Here is a 27,116-nt window from a genome sequence, read left to right as displayed (position 1 = left end):
GTTGTTTAATATGACACTTTCTCCATTTCTTGTGTTTTTATTCTATGGGACTGAGGTATACACCAGGGAAGTCAAGAAGTCTGAGAGAAAGGGGGCCTTAGAGCAGGAAGGAAACATTATTACATCAGATACCTTTTAGCATGACTATCTCTTTTGACTAAGTGGCAGAAGAGTTACCCATGCTCTGATCAGTTTATTTCCATTATTGGTCATTTCTTCTGCAAAACCATTTTGGAAATGACAAATCAGTAACAACCTTCTTGAAAACTCAAAACTGAAGAAACAGACACTAAATTAATGCCATTGTTAGCTTTTCCAGTGCTTATCACCTATACCACCTGCCAACATAGAGCCACAAGTTTCGACACCCTATTTCAATACGGTGTTGGCATTATCTGTGCTGCATATTTAAATGATTGGCTTTCATCTATCAGCATATGGGAGAGGTAAGGTTTGTATGGCAAAGACATGCTTGTGGAAACAAGAGCCACTAGCCCAAATTAGATTCTCCGGTTCACTGACAAAGTAAGAGTAGATTTGGGAAAGCTGTCTTTGTATTTCCATACCAAGTTGCAATTTTCTTCATTCATGTTAACAGATACATGAATGTGTAACATAAGTACAGTTACTACTATGTCTGAATAGGACCCAAGTAGCTATATCCTATAAATAATAAAAAATACATTTTTCTTTTGATAACTGACTGTAGATGTGAGGACTCTGTATAATTCAACCAAATGGTTGTATGCTGTACAGTCCTGTGCAAATATAATAAAAAAATTAATAATCCTTTTTTGCTATAAGGCTTTGACCCTACGTTTTTCACAGCAACATAACTACCATCCAGCCTGTACCATATTTCGCAAGCCTTCAATCCAAAAATTCAAATAGTCAATCCGTACAGTGTCCATCTGTGGCACCCTGAAGTCATATGCTCTGTCAGTCATCTAAAGGCATACAAACTTCCGCAGATTCATCCCATCGAGACTGGTCATTCTGTTCTTCTACATCATCACCAAGCTCCTCATCACCTTCTCCCACTTCATTTTCTTCGTATTCTTCATCCCTAGGGAAATCTGTGTCCTGCACCTGGTCTGCTCCCTCCTGCCCTCCAGGTTGAGATTTATCTGCACAGTCTACACAAACGCCATAACGTCGTGATCCATGTCTTATTCCAACACTGGCTGCTAGCATGAAAATCTTCTTACACACCATACATTTATACTTTTTATCCTTTTTATGCACCTATGGAAGAGAAATTAACATCTGAAAATACGCACATCAGGTTGCACTGGTATACAGGACTAGAAAACCATTAATACAAGTAATTGCTAATAAAAAAAAAATTCATTTTTTGAACTCTTCCAAAAGATACCCAACACTGTTTAGGGAGAGAGAAGTACTACTAGAGTTCCATTTTGACTCCAGGAGCTATAGCTGCCTGGTTCACAAGCAACTGGGTGCTCATTTAACGACTATTCACTGTATAGAACAAGACTCAAAGCCAGTGAGAACAGTGCTAGCACTTATGTTGCACAGGGTCATCTCTCACCTAGAAAATTGCTTTTACAATTTTAAGTCCTAGAAACGTTAAAAACAAACAGGAGTTAATAAATTCTGTGTGAATTCAAAGAGCAAGATCCTTCTTCCAAGACACCTCCCTCCCAAAATAACCAGACCCAGCATCACCTTTCCAGGTTTCTCTGGTTAATTTTATGTCCTGTATTTAGTGTGAGGTTGTATGTAAAATTAGAAAGCTGCTGTTGACTAACTTGACTAAACTCAAATTTTAATTTTGAACTTGGGTGTTACTTGTGCAACTGACTGAATTCACCAGACATAGATAACAGTTATCATCTTGGAAAATAAAAAAATTGACTTCTTTCTTCTATCAGGTGTCCCCGCAACAGACTACAACTATGTGCTTAAATGTTTTATTTGAGGTCACATTGAAAAAGTTGCCATTTTAGATAAAACAGAAATTACCACCCAGATGAGGGGGAAAGAAAACCCCAGGGTCAAGATACAAATAGTTACTTTAGTCCTGATGTGTACTCTGTACAGATATGGGTTTTCCTCAGCCTCCAGACTTGTTATGATAATGTTTCACACAAAGCAGAATGTTTAAGGTGTCTCTTGAAGGGGGGTGAGGAAGAAGGTGTTCCAGCTCCAGCAGGGAGAGTACACTTCAGTGAAAGCACAGGGCTGTAGAAAGCTTACTCTGTAGCTGCTTTCACTCTGCCTGACTCCATCTCCTTTCCTGGAGAGAAAAGTCTTAAGCTACAAGACCTGGTCAGAAACTGCAGGACAGAAACCTCAAGTCCCACTCTACACCTCCTAGTACACTGACTGCTACCCACTGTTGCTATTATCTGTGGTGAGCCACAAAGCAAGAAGTAAAGTAGCTGCTGCACCACCAATAAGGAGATGATGACCTACCCTCCCCATACCATCGCCACCTCCATCACTGCAGTCATCTATGCACGCTACACAATGAAATGTCCTTCAGACATAGGTATTCTTCTCCCTTCAGGCACCTAAGCCTTCCTCCTCCCATACCACCTGGTGAAGAAAGGCAGCAGTAGCAGGGCGGAAAGATGTGTATCTACGATGAGAGAAGCCCCACTGAATGTAAAAAAGATGCTGGTTCTAAAATTTACATAGGAGCTGTTAATACATGCCTTTCCTACCTGTACAGCAGTTTAAGGAATACTTAAGATTATTACAGTGGTCTTACAAGTATATTCTAGAATTATATCCTGATATGACTCAGGTTATTATTTACTTTTAGTAATATTACTGGCTAACAGAAAGTCCATTTCATGATAGCAAAAGCTAATAAATAAAGTGAGGAAGACTTGCACCAAAAGTCTTTCTGCATCTGCATTAAAATTTGGAAGCTCACCACCACTACTTCCTACTTGCTGAAGAACAAAAAGCCAGTTGTGAGGACACTATGGAAGCTTATGGAACACCTTCATGAGGGAGCAAGGTGACCCACTGATTCTCAAAGGACTGAGGAAAGCTACCAAAATGGAGAAGTGCAATTTACCCAATTCCATGCATGGAGTATCTGCAAAATGAGGGTTTTTAAAATTACAGCTTGGAGAAATATTACTACCCTCTCTCCACCAATATGATCTTGCTTTTATTACTCCCCTGAAACACACCTTGGATTTTATACTTTAAAAATCATAATGAAGTGTTAGTTTCCTACAAAGATACAAAGCATCCAAAGATACCAAGTACCTGCACAACCCCCAAGGCAGATAATACTTTCTCTGGATCCTCAAATAAACAGTACTCAAGTCAAATCCCAAGTTATGCAACATGCACAGGACAGTGTTAAGCTCAACTGCTGATTTTGGCAGAAGGCAAGTCAGGAGGATATTTACTTTTTGCATCTCAGGTACTTATCATTCTTTCCTACATCTTAAAGCAGACACTATACTATAGCTTTGTCCAGCTGTGAAATACGTATTTCAGAACTACTCCAAGCTAAGCTGCAATTGCTGATTAACAGAGTGTCCTCACAGAAAATGCTGATGCAGCATTATAGAACAAGATGTGCTATTCTACTGCAGTAACACTAAGCCAAAATTCCCTTTCATTATCCACAGAGTAAATATTCTGCATCTCTTTATCACGTCTTTATCAGAATTCTGACTCTTAATTGATACTACATTTCCCATTTAGATAGAATACTAGAGGTGTAATTAACACAAAGAGATTTTTATCTTCAGCCATTTTAGATTAAGATAAAACAACTTACATTATGCCATATTGGAGAACAGTGTTTCTTCCAGCTTCCAAAACATTTGTAACATTTGTAAAACCCATTTGTCCATGTGCATACATATACACACACACTTGAGGTTACCTACCAAGGAATGTCTCTTTACGTGCTCTCTTCGAGTAAACAGCTTCCCACAGATGTCACAACTGAAAGATCTCACGCCTGTGTGAATGAGCAAGTGTCTCTTTAGTGTTCTTCTGTATTTGGCTACATAATTACAGTGTGGACACTTCAACTTGTTCATGATTAAAGCAGAGGAATCGCCTACAAGATAATAAGCCATCAGGAGAAAAGATGAAGAAACACTAAAACAAAAAAGTCAGTATGTTCTGTCTGGTGCACAAAAATAAACACGTGCCAAAACAACAAAGCACCCACACGACTTTTCATCAGCCAAATCACAACACTGTCCACCTGCAGCAACCACAAATACTGGTGGGTCCTGCATGTATGATCTTGCTAGGAAAATACCTAGTTGTAACCAGGGAATTTTTACTACACAAATACAGATCAATTCTTTGGAAAGAAGTCTTATATAAGTTAGCTACAAGGTAGCAGTATTCCATTTTCTGGAAGTCACTTATACAGGAAACACTGTATGCTGGATTAGAAACCCTCTAGCTCTGTGGCATTTACACAGTTTCAATCTCCTCTCCCAAACATTCTCTTTAGAATTATGTGCAGGAGCTGCCTGCCAAGATCTACAAGTAAATGAAAAAAGAAAGTATAACTAAGCAAGAATGAATACTGACAAAAGAAGAAGGAGAGTAAGAAGTAGCGTAATTCTGAAATAGCTAAAAAGGGAAGTTACTGATTCACATCTTAGCTGTTCTCTACCTAAAGTCTATTTTGGCTTAACAGTAATGAAAATAAAGAGAGCAGAAAACATTTCTGGAAGTAGCAATGTCCTACTTCTTCCCTGTGATGGAAGAGAGCTGTTTTCATATCCTTGGACCAAGGACAACATAGCTTACTGAAAGGAGACGTGCATTTGGATTTTTAGAAGCATCCAAAAAGCACTGGCTAAGGCTATATGATTATATGCATAAGAGTTTCTAATGTTCATGCTGACAGGAAGAAGGAAAAACTAATTGTGTGTTATGTGCCTGTACACCTATATCCAAGATGCTGCCTCCCAGCTTCAAAATCCACCATAACATGGAAGCTAAGTTTTGCTAATATTAAAAAGTTTGTTTTGGTGTATCAGAGCACTCATGCAAGCTGCATGTCAACATAATGTCACATGCTTCCACGAAGAAAAAGAAGTTCATCAACATTTTTAACTGCACTCTTACGCACATCAACAGGGGTATGACAGACAGGCAGACTGAGGGCTGTAGGATATATGGAAATTTAACAGTTTAAGACCAGGCAGACTGCCTAAAAGCCAAGGTCTAATCCCTCGCCTGCTAGTGAGTTTCACCTCCTTACGACCCAACTTCTGCCACTGTAAAAACGAAAATATTTAGAGTAAACCATAAACCACATCCCAGTAATAGCACAAAGTTATAGAGATGTAGGCATTACTATTGCCCAGTCCTCAAGATCCTCTCTTCAGTGAAGACTATATATTTTAAGGATCTAGCAATAATTATTTTAGACCTGGTTGTGTTTTTGGTATGTTTCCAGACAGAAAAATAACTACAGATAATTGCTTGCCTGAACTCTTAATAAAGGCACGCAAATGGTGAAAGGGTAGATGATGTAATCAGGTTTGGCTGAAGAGGGCTTTAGTTATGGCTGCACTGAATTCAAAACCTTTACAGCAATTAAATTTTTATTTTTAATAGCAGGAAGTATGCTCAGAGATCTACTTTTAAAATTATATTTAACTTTGTATCTTCAAAGTGTTCAATTTAAAGCCCATTTATCTATAGTTAGCTTACTAAGGGAAAGGGAGGGGGGAAGCTACCAGATCATTAAAGACCTTATGTATCTTCATATTCAGGCACAAAAGCTGATACAAATCATGTTCTGTTTTTACTTCTCCATACATCTGAATTCTCCTCCCTCCAAGGAAGTACTCGTATTTACATGATCCAAAAAGGCAAATGAAGTGAAGATAATGATGTAGGCACTTGATCTTATAAATCTCTCAACAAATTAATCAAATATTACCAGCAGTGACACAGAAGATAAAGAACCCCTATCAGAGGCAAAAAATCAAGCTCCTCTCCATCAGATATACTTGCCATTTTCCCAAGCTTCTTTTGGCCAAGACTCTGGCAGCAGTCCATACTTGAAGTCACTTGAAGTACCCGGCAACAGTCCATACTTGAAGTCACTTGAAGTACCCGGCAACAGTCCATACTTGAAGTCACTTGAAGTACCCGGCAGCAGTCCGTACTTGAAGTCACTTGAAGTACCCGGCATCAGTCCATACTTGAAGTCACTTGAAGTACCTATTACAAACAGGGTCTTACTTTAGCTTCCTAGGTTCTAATCAGTCATGTTTTTTTAGCAAAATACATATCCTTTTTAAATTGTGACAACAAAGTTTCAAAGCTTAAAATAGTAATTATAGTATTTTTTCCACATGATTTTCAATACTGAAGTGAAGAAATAACTGTATTCCTAATTTCAATTAAATGAGACCTTTGAACTACTCCGAACAGCGTAATTTCTCCTCCCCATCCTGAGAAAAATTCAAAGCCTTTTTCATACTACAGGAACTTCTATGGTAAGGTTATTTATTCCTTCACTATCATCATGACAGGGCTAAAAAGTTTTCCATTGGATGCTCTTCACAACTGCTTTGTGCAGTGACTTCATCTGGTCTACCACAGGCAGTCTAGATAAAGTAAACATTTTCAAATGGAGGTGTGATTTTCTTTATTGCCTTAAAATATCTCAGTGGTATATGAAGTGCTTTAAAGTACCTTTATTTGTATGAAGTATCCTACAGCTATGTCTAAACCCTTTTTTGAATAACCATCTCCATTACTCTGTAACCACATCAATACAAGAGACCGCAATTACTCATAATATACCAGCTTAAAAGACTAGTTTGCATATTTACGTTTGGTCTTTAGACAAGGTACTCATGCAGTTTGCATGGTCTTCATAGCTTTTTTCCCCAATTTAAAAAGAACAGAATCAGTCAGAAGTGAACAATGCCTTAAAGAGATCCTTGCTCATTTAATCCTATACTTTTGTAACAGGGAGGAACTGCATGAGTGAACATGGAATCACTACTACACATCACAAGAGAACTATAAGTAGTTCACAAGAGAACTATAAGTAGTTCACAAGAAAGCTACACTAGGCATTTGACAAAATCATATTTGAGGGGCAAAGACTTCTGACAAGAGTGCAAATCGTTCTTCCCCTCCTCCCCCATCTCCCAGACAGAAGTTTGTTGGAAAACATGAACTCGTAACTCCATTACTTTCCTCACAGGCACACAGTCGTTAAAACAAACAGACTGCAGTGGAAACTGGCAGATTTCCTTTCATTTGTTTGCGTGGTGCTCGGGTCCTCACACTGGGTTCCCAATGTTACCTATGTGAGAAGTCTTGAGAAGGGCTTCATAACAAATAGATATATTTTCATCTTCAAGTCTGAGACCGTACATTTTAATAGTCCAAAGACTTTGTCCCTATACTTCTCATCCTAAGGATTTTCCTGGGAAAGGAAATTCTCTTAGTGTACACTACATGCAGCTCATGGTAAGCTGCATATTGAAACACTGCCTCCCAACTTACAGTTCTACTGGAAAAAAAAAGTACAGATTGCAAACCCTCACAGCATTAGACACATACAGTAGTTTCATTTACTGCTCAGGCAGAGTTACACCTGGCAGTAGTGGGTTCATCTGCAACATAAGACAGCGGTTCAAAAGGATATCAATTAACAAATAGGAAGTTTATAATTCTATCCTATCTGTTAGACAATGGCAAATGACTGAATGGCTGAAACATTACTTCCAAACTAGGTATTCCACTGGAGCTTTTAAAAAGCAGAGCTTAAGTGGACGAAGGAAGAGAAATCCCACTATTTTAGCTCACACACCTAGCTATTTCAGTGTAGAAACACAGAAGGGTGAGGAGAAGGGAATAAATCTCCCTCTCCTTTAAGAAAAAAAGTTGTGAGGAAAATATTTTTTTGGTTTTTTTTTTAAATAATTTACTCTAATAGCTGTTATGTCCAAAAGAGGCAAGAACTCCTTACACTAACTTGGAGCTACTGACTCCAGCAAAGGCATTGCACAGCAGCTCAAGGAATAGAACACAGATACCCTATAGACATGCCAACTACACATTCCTTTGAGGTGAAGAGTCAAACTTCCTTCTGTAACACACAAGAAAGGATTAGTGAGAAAGCAGTAATGTACAGTCAGGGCAAGAGCAAAGATGACTTCAAGGCTAAAAGCCTACAAATTAAAGCAGGCTTTAGGAATTGGCAGGAAAAAACCAAACAAAATAAAAAGCAAACACACTCTATAATCTGTTTTAAATATTAGACATTCTCTTTATAGGTTTTTCCCCTCTAATAGAACTGTTCTGTCTTCAGTTGACCAGTGGAAGATCGATGATCAAAATATTTTAATCACACACACCTCTCTTACGGAAGGAATTATCTGTATGACCAACAGACCAAGCCTTTACTGCTCACAGATGTCATTGTATATGCTGCGTGTAGCAAATATCACACAGATTATTTCAAAACAAGCATACATCAAAGATCGACCGTAAGTGAGAGTTGTGCCGAGCTGAGCACATTTACAACACTGTCACTTTGACAGTTCTTCTGGATTTAAGAGAACACAGATTTAATTTCATTAGGAACATTCATGCTCACAGCTGGTATTGAAGTCTGAGGGAAGTTAGGAGCTCAAATCCCCGCACAGGTCTAGATCTTTGCATAAGACTCGGCATAGAGCCAAAGAGACTTCAGAGCTGTAGTGCAGATAATAGCTACTAAATCTTTCTACCTCCAATTTGAAAAGAAAACCTGCTATAACATGAAAGAACACCAGCACAGATACCACAAGAGATAAGAGGTTGCTACAGACTGTCAGTCTCTGCACAGTACAGGACTAAGTAGATCATAACTAAACCTAATGCTTATTCTTAGAATAATTCGTTGACCTAGAAAATCTGCTTTCTAGATTAAGTGCACATATAATGTGTCCAAAGCAAAACAACACGGCACTTTTAATGCCTAATGGCTCATACATATAGGAAGGACATGAATTACATATAGACTGGGAAGTGGAAGTGCAATACCCAGCGCCCAATAGTCTTCCCAAGTGGATACACACCCTGTAGTGAGAAGCTACAGCTTCTGGCTGTAGCTCAGCCAACCATAAGATGCTACAGACCTCTGTGGCTTGTAACATCTTCTCCCATTCCTCCTCCCACCCAAGCTACTGCCCCCTGAAATCTGCTTGCAAGACTGTTCCTGTCAGATGGCTTTGGTAGGAGACTGAAAACAACTGCATACGCTGTTGTACTGATAGACTGGGGGAGGGGGGGCAAAGGGGGAAGTACAGACAGCAACGAGAAAGATCTTAAAAAACATCTCCAACAAAACCAAAACCAAACCAGAAAACAACAGAGGGTAATTAGAAGCAATAATGTTCTGTACGTCCTGACCAGGTCATCTGACCACAATTTTTCTCTGATCCAAGGATAACTTTTTACAGTTTGAGTCCTAAAAGAGGTGCAAGTTCATAATTCAAATGTAAATTAGACTTCCAACATCTTCCCATTCTTCTACCCTGCATGGGCAAAAGGTTTGTCAGTAACCTGATCTTAAAAACCAAAAACCCAAACACCTCTCCCCATAATCCCCCAAAGCCAACCAAACAAAAACCCTCTAACCAACCAACCCAAAATAATAAAACCAAACCAGGACACAAATAAGCTAATTAACTATCAGCACTAAAATTCTCAAGATGTCCATTTGAGAAGAGATAAAGGCAGTCTGAAATACAAAGAAGTGGTTGTGTAGGCTTTTTACACAACTAACAAACTTTAGGAAAGGATTTTATGCTCTGTATGTGCTTGTTCTCAGGAAAAAGGATAACCAGAAGTGAGACACACCGATTTTCAGTTTTGAAGCCAAGTAGGGGAGTACCACCAGAAAGAACACATCTGAGCAGAGACATCTTTAGTTCAATAGGTTTTGTTCTCTTTCTGTAACCAGAAATACACAGATTTTTGGGGAAGAAAAGGAGACATTACTGAGTAGGGGATGATCAAGGAGAATGACAAGAAGATCAATGACAGAAGCCATTGAACAGGTCATTACAGAAAAAGATATGGACCTAGGGTGCACTGAGAGAGGAGATACAAAAATTCACATTGGATACAGTTGTCTGAAGAACTTAACCTCTGCTTTCTTTATACACATTAATACTAAAAACAGCAACAAAAGAAAACAAAAGGGAATACTACTATTTCCCACCAGGTTTTCTGGCACTGTCTGCTCATCCAGATCAATTAAAAAAAGACAGAAAGTAGACAGGATAAGCGATCAGGCCATAGCTCCCAAGGATTGTGAAGAGAGCAGTGGTAATCTACTGATACAATCTGGACTGCTATTAGAGAGCTAGATTTGTTGCTTATGTTAGGTAACATGACAGAAAAAACAGCACTACAGAGACAGACATACTGGGAAGGTGGGGGAAAGAAAATATATTGTACTCTATTTGTTCCCAGAGTACTACTCACAGCTTTAACCTTGCTTCTGATAAGGGGTCAAAGCATATTACTTCTCAACTGCCTCTTGCAACAGAGGGCTCAAAGACGTTTGGCCAATGCAATCTTACATACCGATCCAAATTGCTCTTGATTTTTATTATTTCTCATTCATGGGGAAATAAAAAATAAAATGGTTTATTGCCTTGACTATGGAGGCAGATCTATCACCATCTAACCCTGCCAGATAACCATCAAATTAATGCCAAATATACCATCCACTTAGTTGTCATTTATTCCCTGAAAAACTCCTTCCTGAGAAAGGGGTGCCATTCACATTAGAAAGCTATTTTGTTTCTCTCTTCCCCACAAAGGCTAAATCAGTGAAACACAAGATAGTAAGTGTTTTCCTCATCCAGGACATTTATTTATGGGGGACTTATTGTTCTTCAGGAACTATCAGACTCAAACAAAAACTTAGTTCCGAAGGGACCTATGAAGGTCACCTAGTTTCAACCTCCTGCTCACAGCAGGGCTAACTTCAAAGCTGGATTGTATGTTGCTTTGGACCTTGCCAAGATCTAAATATCTACAAGGATGGGAGATTCCATAAACGCTCTAAACAATCTGCTCCAACACAACCATTCTCATAGCCAACAGCTTTCTTCATACACAACTGAAATTTCCTTAGCTTCAACTTGTGACAACTGACTCCTGCCCTTTCACTGTGTACCCCTGAAAAGCAGCTGCGTTCATTCGCTCTTTAATCCCCTTAAGGTGGTAGAAGACAGCAGGTAGATCCCTCAACTTCTTCCATACTAAACAAATCTAGTTCCTCATGTTCTTGACATGTTCTCCATCCCCCTAACCACATTAGTGCCCCTCCACTGGACTCCTTCCAGCTTGCCAGCATGTACTGGGCTGCTCTAACCTGGGCACAGGATTTCAAATGTGGTCCTGCCAGTCCCGAGTACAGGAGTATTCCCGCAATCTGTGGGCTATGTTCTTGCTAATACCACCACCGTGAGGCTAGCCTTCACCGCTCTTAGGATGTAGTACTGACTATGTTCAGCTTGCTGTCCATAAGGACCCTATCACTCTTTTTGACAGAGTTACTACATAGCACTCAGCCTGTACCGATGCACTAAGTCATTACCTCCAGATGCAAGACTTCACATCCGTCTCTGCATGGCATCTTGGGGACTCCATTTGACCAATTCCTACAGATTGTTGAGGTCCATCTGACCCAGCCCTGCCCTCCAGCATATCAACCTTTCCCACCAATTTGATGTCACCTGCAAAACTTGCAGACAGTGTCTTCTGTACTACTATCCCAATTGCTGAAGATACTAAACAGTATGAGACCCAGCTGTTTTCAGGAAAACAGCTCTTCTTGGCTTTACTGTCAAGAAAATAAATTCATTCATAAACATCTGGACTAAGCTGTGAGCTCAAGGGCCAGATCATGAACACTGCCAACAGGTCAACTGAAGGATGTACCTCAAGTTAAGTGTTAATATAAGTAGGACTTTCAAGGAGATAATACACATGAAAGGCGTGTTGAAACTCCTAAAGACTGACTGGCATTTAGGATTAAGATCCTTCAATACAGAATACCCTGGTTTTACTAACAAAAAAAAAAAAAAAAAAAAAAAAAAAAAAAAAAAAAAAAAAAATGCCACCAACAACCACTCTAGATACTTTGACAACCAAATGAAATGTTTCGGTATTATGTTCTGTTCATATTCCTTTTCTAACTCTTCGAAGAGTGACTACAGAACAAATCCAAAGAAACAAGTTTAATTTGTCCTCAAAGCTGTTGGTTTCTCCCATTAAGAAATGAGAAAAGAAAAATTAAGTTTATTTTCATCTTAGCCCTAATACAAGGGTTTTCTACACAGTAAAGCCATTACTTCCTTTCTGCATCAGCAGTAGAGAACTGCTGTTGCTACCATTCTATCAGCTACCTGTTCTAGCTTATAAACATATTTTCTTGAAGAACTAAATGTTAGCTTGAAGGACAAGAAATACAAAAGCATCACAACTGAAGACCACTGATGTCACTGTAGTTGAGACAAGTACACCAAGAACAGATATGGTTTTCATTTGAATTTTTATGTATATATATTTGCATATATAGATAAGCAGAGATACCATTGCTATTTAGGGACCACTTCAATCCAAACAACTTTTTATGCTAAGACAGTGAAAGGAAATGCTAAGGAGATCTTCATCTTAGTTTCTGTAATCACAGACAGTCTTAGAAGCAGTATCATAACTGACCAAACCCCTTGTGTTGAACTGGTATCTCAGCAGCATTTATTCCAGACTTGTTTTGCTAAAGCCTAACTTTGTCCAGGAATTCTAAGGGATTTTGTCTTTACACTGGGCTTTGACAAAAAGTCAGGTACAAGACAGAGGCACAAACCTGTAAAAATACCAAAATAAAGAAAAAAACCCAAACCTTCCAAAACCAAGCCAACCAACCCAAAAACCAACCAACCAGCCTAACTAAAAACAATCCCAGATACTTCCTTGAGAACTCTGCATAATAAGATCTGGGAATACCTGAGAAAATAAGCTAGTCAGACTGGTGTCATGCTCTCATCACAAAGTAACATGCAACATTACATCCTAAAGAAAAGGGATCAACTCAAGTCACAAGCAAGCAAATGTGTAATTGGCTGCTATAGCTGTACTCCTACCAGCATACATGTACTGCAAGTACTACAGTGAGCTTTAGGGTAAACACACAGTGTAAGCTTGCTATGCTATAGTATTCTACATCTGACATAACTTTCTACACTGAGCACATTTCTGGTTGGATGTATTTACTGATACCTGTCAGAAAGAAGCACAAGTAAGAAATGCTGCCTACCTCTCTCCTCCACCCCAAAAATAACTACAAATTCTGTACACAGTAATTCCAGAATGTGCACAGAGAATAAATGGTTGGGCAGCAAGCAAAACAACTCAGCAACAAAAGAGAACCTGAAAAAAAGAAGCTGAAGTCGTCTAGTCAAGTTACATGCCACTTAAAACCTATTCTACCCAGCTACCAATACCGAGGATGACCTATTCCTTCCCTCAAATTTAAAACAAGAAAAAAAACCAACCCCTCAAAACACACTAAGACTTGTAAGCCCCAGAGTAACTGAACTCATCAATTTATACTTGTATAAACTCTTTCGTGATAACATCACTCTAGCTTAGGAGTACTCTCAGAAGAGTCATGGTAGTGTAACTGAATTGGCCTACTAACACAGAAAACCTACAGGTTAAGTAAGATATCTAACATTGGTTTTCTGTACCATATCAGTGAAGCATAAAGAGTATTTTAAAAACATTCTTTAGTGGACATTAGCTTCATAAGTATCATATGGGAATGGATAGATATGTGAAGACAAGCATGCAGGAGATAAAGGGGCTGTGGATAAATACAAGACTTTATTTCCTAGGGTAATTACTATCTGGGAAAAAAGCTTTTAAAGGAAGTTATAGATTAATTTTCATAATAGTATTAAAAAAAAAAAAAAAGCTCCACACTACTCTGAAAATCACCTACAATCCAAAAGGATTTGAAACATCTCACTGCTCAACATGATAAAAAATTAATTAGATTTGACTTACTGAGCTCCATCTTTAAGATGCAGAAGGGAAGCTAGCTGAAGAAATAGCACAGCTAACTTCTGTGCCTGGAGTTATGCCCCCAAATTAATCATGAAGATACACAGGCCCTGGTTTTCTTCATGGAGTTGCTGTCATCATCATCATCTCATTTATGAGTTAGTAGAAAAATCAAATCAGCACCTCAGATTGACAAAGCCAATGTATTGCCTGCACTTCACTTGCGCAGAGACAAAAAGAGGTTTGTCAGGTACAAAAGGTCTGTAGATACCATATAACCTACCCCAACCCATTTACCTTGCTTGCCTAGATATAACCTACCCCAACCCATTTACCTTGCTTGCCTAGATATAACCTACCCCAACCCATTTACCTTGCTTGCCTAGATATGTTATGCTGCTCCCTCATGTCATGACCAAAACTGTGACCAGAACTACATTTTTTGAAAGCAGGTTTAGCTGCTGCTTGAATCCTTCTGAAAAGTAGCTGCTTCTATAATAAGCTGAATTAAAATCCTTAAGAACCCCTAAAAAAACATTCAGGAATCCTCTTGTTCCACAGAAGAGCTATTTTCATCCTGGCCGTGCTATCCTTTCCCTCACCCCCACCACAATGTATGATACAGCATTATCTAGCCTGAAAATCATGGTAAGAAGTAATCCAGTGGTAGCTTTGTAAAGCTGTTGGGATATTACATACTCCTTTGTCAGTTCTGGAAAGCATAAGCAATGCTTCACAACTGTGTTTCAAAGCCTGTGGACAGGACACTTGCATTCCAAAAACCAGACCCAAATGAAGAACAAATTCAAGAAGTGATAAAAATTTATAAAAAAACCAACTCTGAACGGACATTAAGAATATGATGAATTAAAATCACTGAGTTTTTATGATCTGGAAATCAAGAGATGCTGACTGACTGCACTGTTGTTTTCACCATGGTAAATGGTTAATTGCAGGATGCACCACAGCTCTAAACAAGAAAGACATTTCTTAGCAGATTATCAACTGCAAGGGAAGGGAAAATAGCAGGATAGATAATAACATTCAGCTTGAAGAGACATGGCTATTGTAATTACGTAACTAAAACTGGAGAAAGGCTTGAAAGCTTCAGTAAGAGTAGATAACTGAAGTAAGCCAGTACATACAATTTAAAATCCATCTCAACTTCATGGAGTTTTTTCAAGCTCACTAAAGTGCTACTTTTACGGAGAAGGTGTTAAATATAAACTCACTGGTAGCAACAGGGTAAGAAGAAGGAGTAACTGACATTTCATTATGGATACCTGTAGGAAAACTCACATTTGGTAAGAAGCAGTAAAACATGTTCTACTGGGACAAGAGGGGTAGCAGACAGTTCAGAAAGCTTTTATTGTTGACTATCTAATACTTACCTAGCAGTACCCAACTGGAAAGTCCATCTACTATAGAATTCAAGGTAGGGACTTCTGGGGTAAAATTTTGTAGCAAGAAGAGTGTTCTTAGATAGGCTTCCCTACTGCCGTATCTATGGTTTTTCTCACAAAACCACCAGACAACGCAAAACCATAATCAAGGACACAGCAACTCACTTTGCATGTAACAAGACATCTCATAACCACAGCCGGTGTTGGTTATCCCCATCAGCCCATGACAAAGCACAACAGAAGCAGCTCATTCTTTCCCTTTTATCAACCAAAGAGAAAGTGAACTCTTTAGTTTTCATCCTAAGAATTTGCTATGCTTTTTTCTTTTTTTTCTTCTTCTTCTTCTTCTTCTCACAGCATTGTCTTTTATCTCTTCCAGAAGACATCTTCTCACGCATTTTTAACTCCCAGTTCCTATTATATTTGGTAGCTTTTCATCTCCACAAGAAATTTAATCCACAACTAAAAAGTTACCATATAACCTGCAGGTTACTCTACAACTCATTCTTGTCATTCTTCCAGTTCTCTACTCCTCCCTCTTCCACCTTTTCTTGGGCATAGAGGGAACAACTGAAAGCAGAGTGTTTAAGGGTAGAATCTACCCACAGAGCAAAGAAAAAATTAGCCAGAATGTAGGAGAAAGAACACTGAATGCTGGAGCAGAAACTATGGGTGAAAGTTAAGCTATACCAAGGCCAACTTCCAGTATCTCCTCTTGTTTTAAACAACGTGCATGTACATAAGAACTTCATAAAAGTAAAGGTCTTACAAAAAATACTAGATACAGCTTCCAAAAATAGCTCTAACACTGACAGGAGATGTAATTTTTTACTTGGGACCACTTATGTTGTGCTCCAGAGTACCAAGGAGATCATTAGTTGACACAATAAAATGAACTCCCCCTGCAATCACAGAACTTTCAATGGTTTTGGACAGACACCACAGCTCAAATTCAGTGTGTCCCTGGCCTCTAGTACAGCTCTTTTCATCACGATGTTGCATGGATGTATTTTGTAACTTAACTGTTTAAGCACATCGACCTACTGGAAACCTTGGTGCTTCTGTCAGAAAGAACTGAACAAGGATTAAATGGTTAAATTAAGCTCAACCATTACTGTACTCTGTATTCTCTATTATTTCTTCAAGAAAGCTCCACAGCACATACTCAAATTATGCAGAATGCAAACAAGCATTTAATTCTGTTGCGGGGGACATCATTTAGTAGACATAATATCTGTGGTATTTCCAACACAGAGAGGCTGAGATCTACCCCACAACCACACATGCTAAATCGTGTCAGAAATTGATGTTCGTGCAGTTAATGTACAGGTCCTCAGCTCCTGCTCCAGTCCTTCTGCTGCCCTTTTTCATGCCATTGCAACTAAGCTTGTATTAGCAAGTAGTATAGCACAGCATAGGCGGATCTGCTGTGTGGGTGCTGTGGACTCAATGTCTAAAGGTGCTTTAGTTAAGGCTAGATCTAACCTAGCTGTGGATCCAAGGCCTATTAGTAGCTGGCACACAATAAGCATGTTTCTGAAAGGCAGCTTCTATTCTATTCCAGCCAGAAGAAACACTGTGCAATCTTAAAAAAGCTTAGACGGTATGAGAAAATCAGGAAACTCACTCCAGAAGTGCACACTCCCCAGCTGAACTGCAAAGCTAACACAGAGCTACCCACTGAGTTCAGAGATGAAGACCAGAGATAAGCAAACCCCTGAAGCAACTGCAGAATGAATGTTAGCTCCTCAGCACAGCTGCTTCTCTTCTCCAGAGCTGCTCCCTGTTGTGACACACTACTTGCTAACTATACAGATGCATCTTGTACTGGCTTCTGCTCACATGCCGGATGCTCGCATCCATAGCTCCTGTCTGCATTGCTCTATGTTGTCACAAGCCACTGTGGTGCTCGTGCATATACACTGTAGGGTACTGCAGAGAGTGGAATAGCCACGTGCCCTCCACCCGGCTGCTCCTCTTAGGCTGTTGCCTGCTTGCACCTTGGCAGTGTCAGCAACGTGAATGGGCAACTGCACCAGCACGGGTAGAGGCACTGCAGGGCCCCAAGAGAAATGGCTTATCCCTGCCACTCCTGAAAGGATTTATTTCACCCTTGTTTTTGAGCAATTCTGGGGGTACAGGAAGAAACTACAGCCACCCTTCCTTCCACCAAAATAAATCAGAGGTTCCTGAACCCTCCCAGAACTCGGGTTGCTTTCAAATCTGTTTTGCCACTGGAACACAAAAATATCCAGAAATACTCTATACCCACAGGTGCGAGTGCTTTATTTTTTTGGTTTTTATTTCCCTCTCAATTCTACCCCTTGACCCTGGAAAGCAGAGGATACCTACAGTGCCTTGATGTTTGAAGGGGGTATATGTTTTAAAAAGCTTGTCAAACAGACATCTAAAGAACTTGGTTCCAGCTATGTCTCAAATCCACCTATGACTCCTACTGCAGTAAGTTTTCAGAACTGTCAATTCATCTAAAAGTGAAACAGGTAAATGGCAGCACTTCAAATACATACTTCAACTATTCATGCAGTATAATAATAATCTAAAAAATAAAAACCTGAACTTAATTATATTGCCCCAAATCCCAATTACACTGTGAACAGCCTGCTTATAATTCTTTCTGTTAACTGTATCTGTTTAGAAAACAAATATTTAATCTTATTCTAGCATTTATCTTAACCATAGATCCTTACAGGAAAAAGAAAGAATCCTATGAATTCACTCTCTGGATTTGACTAAACAATAGTTCAACAAACAGATATGCTACTATATGTCATTGTGGCATCTCTTTCCAATCTGGTTCACAAGTTTGCTTTAAAAGTTTCTATTACACTAGCCAGGACTGCTCCACTTTGTAGTTTCCCACATACCCTACAATAAACAGCAATAAAAACTTGACTTCTGTTTGTGTGTGATGCTCAGATGAGGGAAATCACCAGAAGAATCACAGAATACCAGGTCAGAACGTACCTCAAGGATCACCTGGTCAAACCTGTACACATTTTGAGCAGTGGAACATTTTTTAAAAAACCATAAATCTTGCACAATCCTGTCCAATGTAGCTATTTTCCAGCACAACTTGATGGAGTTGGAAGTCCCTATGTACAGAATCTTTCGCTAGCGTAGGAAGGAAATTATAAAGACCCTTTCTCTCTGTGCAACCAGCTAACATCTTCAGCCACCAGGTCTCACGCCTCAATTTTGTGCCTAATAGCGGCTACAGGTTAAATGTAAACGTAAGAATTCTAGTTCCTACTGCTGGTAATGATCCCCAACCCAAGCATGCAAACACCATGTAACATACTGCATGGCACAGGAGTGCCATTTCTTTCTCTAGCCAAAGATACACTGTTGTGCCTTAAGGAACAGAATCAGGTTCAAAGCAGATTACTGCTTTAGTAACTTGATCGGCGTGCTGCCTTAACTACAAGATCCTATCCAACACACCCTTATAAAAGTTACACTGCCATCTACTTTATTCAAATGACACAATTGATATTAAGCAATATTTACCTGCTTCTTCTTTAATAAATGACAAATCTTCTTCTGGATATGGGCCTGATGGTTGCAACACTGAGCAATCTTCCGAGTTCTCTTCAGTATTAGGTGGTATATTATAAATAAATCTCTTTGCAGTTTGGTTTTTCCTTCTTGCTTTTCCAGGCTCTTGAACCGATTGTCCCTGTGCACCCATGTCATTCCATACAAAAACTTTTCCCTCACCTTGAGATTCATTCTCAGCCATTTCAGGTGAGCTGTCCTGGACCCAACTGCAGTCATTCATTTGGTAGCTTTCCATTTGGCCCTCATCAATTGAGTAACCATCATTCTCCGTTTTTATGCTACTTGCCAGGTTGGTAAGGTTTCGTGTTGCCCAGAAGCTGGCAACTTTCTGATCCCTTGGAGACAAACCATCCCTACTAACAGATCTTCTGTTGTAATCCACTACAACGGTCTCTGGAGCTTCTGATTTTATGCTTATGTTTAAGGCATCTTTAATGAAGTTGCGGCAGGACTGGACAACCTCCGTCATCTGAAGGTAGCTGGCCACCGACATCACTTCAATGGCATTTTGGCTCGTAAGCACGAGGTTACCAGAATATAAGAAGTCCAAGATGACAGAAAAACCTTGAACAGCAACAACGTCTAAATAGGTAACAGTGGTTTGGTTACGGCTTTCTTTGTTTGTAAAGCAATACAGAGTCTTAAAGAAGCGGCTGCCTGCAACCAGGATGTTCTTGTGAGCTCTGAAGACCCTCCCACTCACCACAATATTAACATCACAAAGAATGCCTTTCTTCCTCTGCTCGTTGAGCTCTTGCAGGAGCTGATAGCAGTAAGAGTTCTCATTTGGCCTGCTGTTAAAATCACAGTATCCTTCATTATTCAGTCCTGCCGGCATCTCCGACTCCTGCAATTAAAGAAACCACAGCCATAATTACCTCTTAATGAATGCTCTCCTTAGTCCTCCAACACTGTAATATGGATATGAAAATAAACTTAAGATAATTTTATTCAAATGATTTTTTGTTACTTATGTTCTTGATCACAAAGGCAGGCAGGATATATAATTAAAAAAAACCCCCACATTTCTGAAAACTAAGTTTCACAATCTCATTCTGCACCCTCCACCCCCAAATTTGACACAAAACCAGAACCAGAATTCCTTGAGGGCAAAGGAAGTGGCATTTCGGCCAAAAGTAAGAAGATTTAGTTGAATGTAAAGTACTTGTTTTTCTTAACCCACATACATTAAAGATTCAGGAGTCTCTCTTTCTACAGTTTTATCTAGATGTTTCTCATAGATCCAATCCCCTGCTCTTCCCTATAAAATCTCCATTTAAACAAGTAAGTAGAACCCTGACAAATGATTCAACCTTTTCTCATGATGAAAGACAAATGCATAAAGGTTAGGTCTGTATCTCCCAATCTGGCTTGTATGTTTTAAATAAAACATGTCACTGAAGCAGTTATAGTAGCAGATATATTTCTTATACAGTTCTACAAATCAAGTATTTATTCTTTATTTTCTAATTGTGGCACGGTTAGGATTAAACAGTTATATTACATGACAAGTGACAGAATATTGCAGTAACCAAACAAGACTTAAGTTTCCCTTACATTATTTAACTATGATTTTCTTGAATCAAGCTTCAATGAAACTTCCTAGTAGGAACACCTTTAACCACACTTATTACACAGACAGTATGTACTTACTTGTCTCTCTACAACCTTTTTAAGATGCGATATCAAATGTGGTTTAAAGATTTTGCTAAAAGCAGTATCAGACAATCCAACACCAGGAAATTACCAGTTTATGAAAGATTAGTTCAGACAGTGAGAGGCTGATAAGTAACAAGAGATCTGAACTGGATTTTGGAGCACTTAGAAAACTTCTAACTGATGTTTAGACAATGAGAACTCAGAGCTGCTACAAAGGAACAGCTAGGAGAAAGCAGAAGACAGAGACTGGCAGGTTTGACACCATGCTTACATTGACTGACACATGCTGCCATCAAGAGCAGCAATGATGACAGTGTTTTATGCTGGATCTCCAAAACTCTCTCTTCTTCCCTAGCAAATAAAGACAAAACTAGCTGGCTTAAATATGGTTTCAGATGAGAGACGATCAGACTTTGCAGAATCCATCACTATTTTCACGTCTCGTTTCCTAAAACACAGGAAATCACAGATTTGGGGGCTAAAGATACCGTTAAAACTCAACTGCCTCAACATTACAGGTTGAAAGCAGCATTAACAAGGTAATGTTAACACTGTCATGAGCCCATGACCTACACTGGAGCTAAAACATATGTTGCAGAGAAGTACTACCCTTAATTTGGGACTACGGCAGAAACCAGCTACACTAAAAAATAAAAAGTCACTTTTCATCACACAGGAATTCATGCACTAAGTTAATACTCACCTCAAGTTATAAAGCCAGTGTGGATCCCTCGGATGACAACAGAAGCTGGAACTACATCTTCTAAAATGGTACTTACATCTATCAGCAGCAAATAATACCCAGCATAACCAAAACAGAAACTGTACCATTTCAACATCTCCTGCAGAGAAATTTGATTTTGCCATCACACTGAATTTGTGTCCAAATCTCTACCCTACTCAGAAAAGCACTTCAGTGACAAGATGAGGTAGAAATAAAAGCAATTAGGTTTTTTATGTGAAAAAAAGGCAAGAGATCTCTGTCCAACCTTCGCTTAATCTTTTTCTGTGTACTTCCTGACATACTCAAGTACTCCGTCAGATCGGAGCTCTGAAACAGAGAGTACACCTCAAACGTGTGACAGCTATGTCTATCACTAAGTTCTCAACAGATTTTCGATCTGGACTGGCTTCCTGTCACTCCAGCAACAGAGTAGTGCGTAGTTTCAAAACACCAATTACACTGACTTTGGATCTGATTAAGATACAATTATCATACCCTACAGTGTTGTCAGTCTAGTCAAAGTCAATCATCAGTGACTTGCACTTCATACAATTAATGTTAGGTAGGTACTATGATAGCTGACAATTTCGTTCTCTGAGAACGTGTTAAACACCACATAAAATTTAAAAATAATCTGCAGCCGTTTTCTTTTTACAAATGTCTGATTCAAAAATTGAGATGATATATAACATTTTAACTGAGCATGTGAATGTAACCAGTCAAGCTGACAAAAAAGAGAAACTGAGTTTTACAATGTTGTTTTCCTAACAAGAAAACAAGCCAGCATGGAAAAAGGAGCTGCAAATCACAGAAGTGCTACAGAAACACAACACTGAAGTTTTCATTACAAGAAAACCAGAAGACCGAGTGAAAATAAGAGACATTATGCAACTAATGTCCAATCTAGAGGGAGGTGTGTTGGTGGAAAGAGATAGGTATTACAGCTTCGCAGAAGTGAATACATAAAGACTTTTAAAACTAACTGTAATACTGGAAACAAATGTTTGCCCACTGGTATGGAAGTAGCTAATCCTAACACCACACCTCAAATGAAATGAAACTGTTATCAAGCCTCTGCACAGCAAGTGTGACAAGTAGAATTGACATCTACCATGAGAAAAATGAAATAAACAATGTCCCCTGGAGAGCTTTAAGCCTCTCCCCTTTATGCAGAACAAGTACAATACAGTTCAATAAGAGGTAAGGTGCAGAAAATAATTACAGGAGATCAAAAAAGTGCATTTTCAAGCTTCTGTTACTTTTGCTGTGCTCATGGCGCATCATCATCAGGGTACTGTTTTTCTCATGAAAATCACAAACCAATGACATTTGCTTAGACTGTATTTTCATTTGCTTAGACTGTGCTTTCAGAATACAGACTGAATACTATCACCACCCAATATTCCTATTTCAACACCAAACTACCTTATCCTTTAATAAAAAATAGTAAGAAATCTAGGCTAAAGATCAGGACTATTTCAGTTTTGTTTGTGGCATCTACAGCATTTTAAGTCTGAAAAACTTCCCTCTATAGGTGAGATCAAGAAGCCATCTAACAGAACAGAGACCACTCAAGGAAACTAATGTTGTCCTCATTTTCAATTAAGTTAAACTCATCTGAATACACTCAAAGATAAATTACTTTCATATGTATAATTCACTAATTAAACTTGCCTAAAAGCTAACAGGAGCAGAAACAGATGACAAAACTCCGCTACTAGAAACTTGCTTTTCTTTCTCTGCCTGTGTCATCAGCATAACTCTGTCCCCTGGGAGCAAGAACAGTGAGGGGCGAGAGAGGAAAAAAAAAAGAGAAGCAAACCCAATCTAACCATAGGTTCCATCTCAGATGGAATGGAAAGTAGTTATGCCACATTTTTGTAATCCCTTCCCCGCTACCACACCTTACTCTACAGCAGTTCCCTATGCCCCTAAATTAATTCTTAGCCTGAAAAATGGATCCTCTAACAAAAGTGAGCTATCAGGAACACGTGCTGCTACAGAGGAAAATTATCTCAAAATATGGTCCTATCAGCTGCACACATGATGCTCTGCTACTGTTTTACATGCCTTAGCATTGCTCACAGAAAACTCAGTGATTTCAAACTGTTCCATTAAGTGCTTAACATCCAATCGAGTAGTTGGAGGTGTGGTAAAAAAACTACGTAAAAAAATCAAACAAACAGTAAACGACAGTCCTTACTCTGAAGGCCTGACTTCCTCCTCAACTTCTTTGCTCTGCTAAGAGTAATTCAAGAAGTTAACTTAGAACAGTACAGCGTAATTCCTACATCTGAAGCACGACTTCTATTCATCACAGCTCACAAAAAGCAAACAATTACAGTTCACATGGAAAAAATAACACATCAAAGGCCTTCCTCCTTTTGGAGAGCTTCTGCTTTAAACCAACATGCCTGGTAGGCTGGAGAAAGCTTTTCTGGCAGTATTTCCAAAGCTCAGCTTCAAATTATGTCCAGAGAGAAAACGTTTTAAGAAGCTTCTTTGAGAGGAAGAACCCATATCAGCCAATAAATCTGCATCTTGCAGATCTAAATTCATCACAGAATTTTTTTTACAGTGATTTCCCAGCAGGTGTCTGTTTCTTAAGATTTTTGCAACACAACAGTCTATTTATTTAAAAAAACATAGGTAGTTCTAAGCAGATCGTATCTTTCGCTAAGCTCTAAAATAGAGCCAGATAATTTTAAAAATTAGAATAGAAAAAATAAGTAAAGATTTTTGTCTTAAAAAGAGGCACCAACTGACAGCTCAATACCCTTGAATTATAGCAGCTGCAACCACTTGTGATGTATTTTGGCATTCCAAATTAAATGTATCCCAAAAATAAACCAGAATCATCACTCATTTCTTCATGAGTGTAATATCCAACAGACCTATAGAAATTCCCACTGCTTTACTGTCTTAACACCTACAATTTCCTTTTCACACTTGAACAGTGGCATTATGCCATATGTTTATTAGCAGCTGCTAAACATGCCCTGCAGTTGAAGCTTGTCAAGTCAAGAATACATGTGTGTTGTCTCTAACACAAAGGCTGAAAGATCTCTCCCAACTTTCATTAAATCTAAACGGCTTTTCAGCCTCATTATGTATGTTGGAAATATGGTCAGGGTACAAATTACCTACTTTTGTTTCAGGTATCTGGTATCATGGCATTAAGGAAAAAATGGGTCTATTGTTTTGGTATTAATTTAAACACACATATCAAGAAATTCAAGTACTATTAGAAGTGTGAAAGGATATGGAAACTAAACATAAAAGCCAAAAGAAACGGAGATTCTTGATCAGATTTTTGATTAAGCAAGTATAACCTCAAACTGCACCACAAAGAAAACTACACTGACTCTTGAAAAACTGCAATCCCTTCCCTTGTGAGAAGTTTTCAACTGAAATGTAATTGCACAGGGATGCATCCAGCAGTTCTCCACTTGAAAACAGCAATCTCTGTACAGCTACCTCACAGAAGCTTATCTTTAATACAGCACAAAAGAACCACTGATGCATCTCACCTGTCCTACTGTTTCATTTATTACAGTTACTACAAATACTTTTTCTTAAACTCTCAGTGGTATAAAAGCAGAGGCTCATTTTTTATGAAGATACCCATAATAACGAAAGGCTAATCTTCAAATAAATACTTACATGAACTTTTAAGCTACTGTGGCACACAAGCCAATAATACTTTGTCCCCCTTCCGACCTCCCAGCATTTAGCAGTCTTACAACAGACTAGGGATAGGAACACAGGAAGAAAAAACTACCGAGTTCAGTAAGAAAAACTGTTTGGAATAGGTTTCAATTTTTTTTTTTAATTATTATTTATTTGTAGCTTACTGGGAGCGAGAGAAACTTCTGAAGCGTGACATAAAGTAGCCACATCCAGTAACACATAAGGCTACGCTATGACAGGACATACCTTCACAACTCAAAGTTAGAAACTAGGCAACAAGATGGTAAGGAATATACTGCAAAATCATTAAATAAAAACATTATTTTCAAAGATATTAAGAGGTAAAAGAAACTAAGTATGAAAGTTTCAAAATTAGAAACAAGTTATTTAAAGCAATTTTGTCTAAAAGACAAACCCCAGACTAGAGGAAACTGATAAAATGACCTACTGCCATGAAATGTCTGTAACAATAGCTGCCTTAGGGATACACTTACTGAAAAGGTAGTATTACTCATCTTGAACGAGTGTTTTATTTGCAAATCCAAAAATGTTTTTGGTAACTAATATTTATGCTCCGTAAGGTTTTCCTTGCAGTCCTGCACATAAAACTTGCATATCTTTTCCAACTGGCTCTAAGAAAGCATATGTTTACTTAACATTTTATCTGCCACCCTGATATCCTACCCAAACATTAGAATAGCAGCTCTTGTCCAAGGTACCCCGAGCTCCTTAAAGCACTTAAGCAGTAAGCTCTATTTAACTACTGCATTACATTTGGACTCCAGATACAGCAGTACAACCAAGGTGGGTGTTTTAATTAAAACAGAGTATTCTAAACAGAGAAAAACAGACCGATCGAGGGTTAATTCCAGCTAACAACTCCAGTTCAGCCTGACAGCTCACGTACTAGCCTAACCTGAAGCACATCGGCTTGCGCCAGCTGACAAGTTTAACGCCAGCTAGGCTATCCGAGGGAACTTTTGCGGTGCAGCCGTCCTTAGGAGGAAAGGCTGCAGAATGCTGGCAATTCAGCTCAAGTATTCTATAGGAGCTTTTCATCCGCATATGTTCTGGAGTTAACCCTGCCTTATTCGTAGCAGCAGCCAGGAAACGTAGTAATTTTAAGTTCAGCGGGGTACGTGAAGAGCTTCACTAGTCCTAAAGCATTAAGGAGAACTGGCATATTAACATGGCTTTCAGGAAACCACATGTTCATCTCAAACACACACCAAGCAATTGCAGACTTCTTGCTCATAAAAAGAACATCTTGGCTACCCAGAGTTATCTGACCAGTGCGTGCGGATCGCACCATTAAGAAGAGCAGAGTAATTCTAACTTAACGCTGCCAAGTACCAGTTTCACACGCAGTCGGTAGCCGGACACTACCCCCTCCTTCCCCGGTACCGCAGGAGGAAGTCCTAACGAGTGTTTTTAAATCAGTGCTGCGACACTGCTATTCGCACGCAACTTTTTTTCCCACGTTGCTGGTTTATCTTCGCGACGTAAACTAAAGAACACGGCACTCGCTCCCTCCGAACGCGGAATGTTAACCACGCACAGCCATAAACAATAGTTCGCGCTCCGGGGCCGCACAACGGCAACGCTGACAGAGCCGTGACCGCCCAAACCCCGCGGGAGTGTCACCCCAAACCGAGAGCGGACTCGTCCCCCGCTCCGGGGACAGCGTTCGACAGCAGCGCAGCGTGCCGAGCCCGCCGGGGAAAACACACGCAGGAAGCCACTTAAGTAAGTTAACACACATGGGCATCAAAAACAGCCACCTAAGCGAAAAGGGAGGCCGTCGTCTCCCTGGGACCCCGCAGGAACACCTCCCCCCGAGCCCAACCCGCCCCAACCCTACCTGCTCGGGGCTAACGGGCTCGTTGAGGCGATGCTCAGCGGAGAGGTGGTGCCGCAGGAGCAGGGTACGCTTGTAGTTGCGGGTGCCCTTGCAGAGCTCGTCATGTCCCCCGGGCAGGGGCCCCCCGGCGATG

At 39.4% G+C, this 27,116-nt stretch overlaps 1 protein-coding gene across 1 annotated transcript; it reads right to left on the bottom strand.

Moving 5' to 3' along the window:
• ZBTB10 (zinc finger and BTB domain containing 10) lies at positions 1–27,106 on the bottom strand (the record flags this gene model as incomplete). The annotated part of the gene is given in 8 exon segments (XM_010011498.1): positions 1–1,245; positions 3,885–4,060; positions 5,989–6,235; positions 10,652–10,680; positions 18,648–18,657; positions 18,948–18,955; positions 18,999–19,896; positions 26,984–27,106. Coding segments are annotated over 8 exon segments (1,797 nt in total), but the record flags the coding sequence as incomplete, so codon positions are not given.
• Positions 27,107–27,116: the final 10 nt, after the last annotated feature.

The sequence above is a fragment of the Nestor notabilis genome, unplaced genomic scaffold, assembly GCF_000696875.1.
Source record: "Nestor notabilis isolate BGI_N333 unplaced genomic scaffold, ASM69687v1 scaffold2533, whole genome shotgun sequence".
Classification (NCBI taxonomy): Eukaryota; Metazoa; Chordata; class Aves; order Psittaciformes; family Psittacidae; genus Nestor; species Nestor notabilis.
The sequence above is the reverse complement of the archived record's forward strand: the minus strand, read 5'-3'. Positions and strand labels throughout refer to the sequence as shown.